The 5,000-nt window shown below is 37.0% G+C and overlaps 1 protein-coding gene across 1 annotated transcript in view; it reads left to right on the top strand.

Annotated features, from left to right (window-relative positions):
- LOC144979276 (uncharacterized) overlaps window positions 1-4,994 on the top strand; it is a 7,695-nt gene extending 2,701 nt beyond the window's left edge. Inside the window, exons 3-7 of the mRNA XM_078925893.1 lie at window positions 1-3; window positions 1,580-1,832; window positions 2,105-2,252; window positions 2,713-2,853; window positions 4,116-4,994. The exon at window positions 1-3 is cut by the window's left edge and continues 142 nt beyond it. Of these exons, the coding sequence (XP_078782019.1) occupies window positions 1-3; window positions 1,580-1,832; window positions 2,105-2,252; window positions 2,713-2,800 (492 nt within the window). The 3' untranslated portion in view covers window positions 2,801-2,853; window positions 4,116-4,994. The remainder of the gene's footprint in view (window positions 4-1,579; window positions 1,833-2,104; window positions 2,253-2,712; window positions 2,854-4,115) is intronic.
- Window positions 4,995-5,000: the final 6 nt, after the last annotated feature.

The raw sequence follows: 5,000 nt of genomic DNA, 5'->3' as shown, positions 1-5,000 counted from the left end.
TCCGTACGTTGATTTTTATACATTGTACAATATTCATGGGGCAGTGTGGCTCAGTGGTGCAGTCTTTGCTTCGTACTCAAAAGGTACCGAGGTTGATCACCCACCGCTGCGCTGTGTGACCTTGAGCAAGTCATTTCGCCCTAGCTCAATTTGTGACGCTGCACTGCGGCTGATGCCTGGGTTATTCCAGTCATCCCTTGGAATAGACCCTAGAGATTAATTTCCCCTATCGGATGAATAAAGGAAATTTTATTTTATTTATTTATTAATTTTAATCCTTTCTGTCTACGCATACCATATGAATTGTACCCTAGCATTTTCCTCCTGTAGTTGTATGTTTTAACTGTCCATAAGAATCAAAAAGGGAGAAAGTGTGAGGCTAACAGACTCTTTTTAGATGATTTAAAAGGCAAAAGGCATCACATCTGTTTCAAAGTCAGTCTGCAATAGGACTTCAATATATGGGATAAAGACAAAGGAACTATGAAAGAAAATATCAAAATGGTATATTGGGATTATTATTTTTGGTGTTTGCTTGATTCTCTATCGATTGAGTTCCACAGCACTAAAACTTTGGAGAGATTTAGAATAATTGATTTTCTGAGTTTGTTAGCAAAAAAAAACAACCCAAAAACGAAATTTGAGCTTTTATAAAGCACAATATCCACTAAACATGCTCAAAGCGCTTTACAAGGGGTCCCTGACCAACAGCAACGCGTAACATGTAGAACGAGACATGATGATACCATTTTTCCCGACATAGATAACTCTGTTAACGGCCAGGTACTCATTTTTTCACCTGAGTACGGTGAGAGAATGTGAGTAAAGAGCCTTTTCCGAGGACTCGACTATGCGCTGAGCGAGGCTCGAACCCAGGATCTTCCGATCCGAAAGCGAGTGTCATACCACTAGACTACATAACCGCACTCCCTCAACCCTATCACTGACTATCTTGGTATTTAACTGTGGCCCATTTAACCCTATCATTATTTACATTTTTCTGAGGCAAATTATAAGCATATTATTCAAATTACATATTGTTTTTAATTTTTACATGGTATTTGTTTTTGAATATAACCAGACCTACCTTCTACCACGAACATTTCGTAGAAATACGAATTTTCTGGCCTAATTTTAAAATAATGTAAAGATCTTTTATTCAATAAACTTCTTGAAAATATACAGTGGGACCTCGATATAACTGATGGTGGAACCAGCCTAAAGTCCATGTTATATCCGATTTTCAAGGGAAATAATCCAAATGGCCTAAATCACCATTTAAAATGATGCAGTTGCAGGAAGTAAGATGGCTAGGGTTAATATTTACCTGGCAAGTCTGTTTGTTTTTTGTTTTTTGTTTTTTTTATTTGATATTGTAAACTCCAACTGAACAGTTCTGAACTTTATAGTCACCTGAAACAACTACAAAAGACGTCTAACTTCTACGTCATGGCACAAGACCGAAGGGCTAGAGCTCAGGTGGCCGCTGGTTCGGATAAATAAGATAAGTAAGTAAGTAAACTCCAACAGAACAGTTTTAAACTGTAATGGAAACTCTTTCTTCTTTTTGTTTGTTCAGTTGAATGACTCGATGGGCACCACGAACAAAGTGATAGAAAACACCGAAGCGTCCACCAGACAGATGAGGGGTTTCACCCAGACCCAGCTGCCCCAGAAAAGTGGCAGGCCACAATTCAGCGTGTCGGCCGTTGCATCCAAAGGGCATGCCGTTGAAGTTCTACCAGAGGTCTTTGATGACGTGGCCAAAGTTAGATCTGACACGGAGCCTGAGATGTGGATGGTGGCTGGATACAAGGACAACAGCCCTAAAGGTTTGTCAATGAATTAGTTATCCTCCTTACACAGATAACACATGGTTGTACAGATTTATTGGGAGTTGGTGACCAAATGGATGATAATGATAGTATAGCATATTTACATATATATTATTGTTTTGTTTTTGTTTTTTGTTTTTTTTTTTGGGGGGGGGGGGGGTTTCCATGCTATTTTCATGTACAGCTTTTTGCTAAGTTGGCCATTATGCATTTTGATTTCCCTTTTTTTTTTCTTCTAATTTTTTTTTATTACATTTTTCTTTTCATAGGTCCTTTGATGACAGTCGGCTCAGGCACCGGAGGGCTCTCAGAGCTACAGGATTGTCTCACGGAAGACGGAGCCATGTACGGCTTGTTTAAGATAGTGTTGACAAATGATGATGACATATCGGTGGTGAAATTTGTCTTTATTTCCTGGTAAGTATTTGCAATGGTTATTTTAGATGGTTTATGTCCCGGTGGTTTTTTTTTATTGTGTGCCAATATCAGTAGAATTCAATAGGGGGAAAAAAGATAGGAAAGGTTCCATTAAAAAAAAGAAAACCTTTAAAAGAGTTTAACCCTCTCCTTACCAACCACAGGAAAATCGTCACATCCGTTACGATCCAACCAGCACTTTTATCATTCAGATTTCTTTTGTAAATCACACAATTTAAAGAAAATGTTTTATTATAGCTATAAATATGTGACACTGTGTTGTAGAGTTCACTTTGCTGATCAATATTATGCATATAATGTATTTGTTGCTTTTCTGTTTAGAGGAAGAAAATTCTATTTTTGTGTTGGGTGCGTCTGAAATTATGGGGAAAATTCTGAATATGGCTGGTAAGGAAAGGATTAAAGGTAAAATTGACACCAAAAAACCTTATAATTTCAGGGTTGGTACAAAAGTGAAGCCCATGACTAGAGCCAAGGTATCCACTCACAAAGGAACAGCTGAGGAAATTTTACACCTGCCCATGTGACCATCTTTGCCTCGGAACCGTCAGACATTTCTGAAGTTGACATCATGACTAAGGTAGGAGATGATGACGATGATGGCGGTCCGTTTCTCTTTGTTTTCTTTATAACCAAGATACTTGGGCTGCCAGATGATCGTGGAACCGTGAAAATTTGTGGTTGGAAGCGGCACTGTGGGTACATTTTGAGGGGCGGGGGGGGGGGGGCTTTGAAATTGACTTTGCTTAGTTTTTTAAAAATGTATTTCTTCTGTACAGTAATCCCTCTGTCTGCTCTGCATCCTCTTATTTAAGATGTGCATTATTACTATTTTCTTTCCTTTACTGTATAATGAAAATGTTGCTGCTTGAAGCTCAAAGGAAAATATAACGATAAGTGTTGAATAGTAAGCTTCAATTTATTAGACAAAGACAGCTACTGTGAACGTTTCGGGTTTCCCCTTTATCAACAAAACACGATGAATAAAACACTCTGGTCGAATGAGATATGTGTGAATGGCGTGGTCCTTGGTTTTGTTTATTTACCTTAACAACGCCACTATCCCATTATCTCATTCGTCTGTAGTGTTTCATTCATCCTGTTTTGTTGATAAAGGGGAAACCCGATACATCCACATTATCTGTTTTCGTATATTAAATTGAAGCTTACATTAAATTTCACATTGTTATTTATTTCTTCGAGCTTCGAGCAGCAACATTTACAATATGTAGGTATATGGGAACTTGTTTATGTATTATATTTTTTGTTTCTTCTGTCTTCTTACCTAATCCTGGGTGGGGTTCCTGACCTCCCACAGTTGGCAGGGAGGCACTTTCTGTGTCTTCTATCCCCCTGTAATCTGTTTTCCAACATGCTTTTTGTCTTTGTCTTGGAATGAAATTACTTGGTTTTGTCCTGGCCCTGGCTGGGAGGGAAACCATCAAATGTATAGTTTGAGTTTTGGGAGATGAAATTTTTTTGTTGTATTTCATCTCTTTGTTATGCACTGTACTATTTTTGTTTTACACATACATGATTGTAGTTGGGACCTGTGCTTGTGTCAGGATAAGACATTTAGGTGATCTCAAACTCAGTACACTGATAGTGTGCTCTTGGAATCTACACCTGTTCCCTATTTGCATTAATTTTCCTTTGTCTTCCATTTTCTTGGGTACTTAAATTGGAATTCTAGAACTTTTCTCTATCCCATTGTCCTCAATTTTACGGTTGCTGATATGACCTTAATGTGTTTCAAGCGTCGTAAAACTCTTAAAAACAAAAAAAAAACATCTTTCCTAATCTTTTATTTTATTTTATTTTTTTATTTATTTTGCTTTTCAGGTTAAACTGAGGACATCGTAACAAACACGCAGTGGATCTTTAAATCTTTTATTGAATTTTGAAGGAATCCGATCCGATCCGATCCTACTCCAGTTTTGATGCGTTGGATCTGGATGAGTGGACACTGCTGAGGGTTTATTGGGATATTTTACAATTTGTGTATAGTCTGGGGTATTTTCTTTATATTTTACAGTGAATGACATAATCAGTCGAATGGTGAAAAGGTTTGATCTGAGATATTGCCAAGTTTAGTTAGAAAGTCAATTTATATCAAAAATGAGTTCTTGTCATAAAGGATTAAAGCAACCCTTTTTGTACATCTTCGGGAAATATCAGCTTAATTTCACTTCTAAATATTTTTTACAGCTAGTTAAGTTGAAAAAGAATGAAATTTGAGAAAAGTTGCTGGATACCTTTCCCAGACATCTGACCATAACTGAAAAGAAATGCAAATCCAAATTGTTCTTCTTCCGACTGATTATGTCATGCACTGACACATCTACCTTTTCTTGATCAGTATCAGCTTGGGAAGAAAATAAATTAACAGATTTTATTTTTTTTGAAATAATTTTTAAGTTCTTTTCGTATTGATTGGTTTTCTTGTTATTTTCTCTTTACATTTTTGTGGATAAAGAAGATGAATTATGTACAGATAATTACTATCAACTTTTCTTGATATCGCCAAACGACTTTGCATTTCCTGCCAATGATTTTGACATAGGACATCTGTAAATGGGAAGAGTTTAAAGGAAAATGTGTTGAGATGGAAATAGGGTTCAACAGTTGTGATGTCACTTCCTTGTAATGACGCATAGTTACTGGTTCTAAATTCGGAACAATGGCGCATGCCATTATCTCCATCACCGCCCTTATGAAATACTTCTC

The sequence above is a fragment of the Berghia stephanieae genome, chromosome 9 (genome assembly GCF_034508935.2).
Source record: "Berghia stephanieae isolate SIO BIC M18660-M18661 chromosome 9, UCSD_Bste_1.3, whole genome shotgun sequence".
In the NCBI taxonomy this organism is placed as follows: Eukaryota; Metazoa; Mollusca; class Gastropoda; order Nudibranchia; family Aeolidiidae; genus Berghia; species Berghia stephanieae.
The sequence above is the reverse complement of the archived record's forward strand: the minus strand, read 5'-3'. Positions and strand labels throughout refer to the sequence as shown.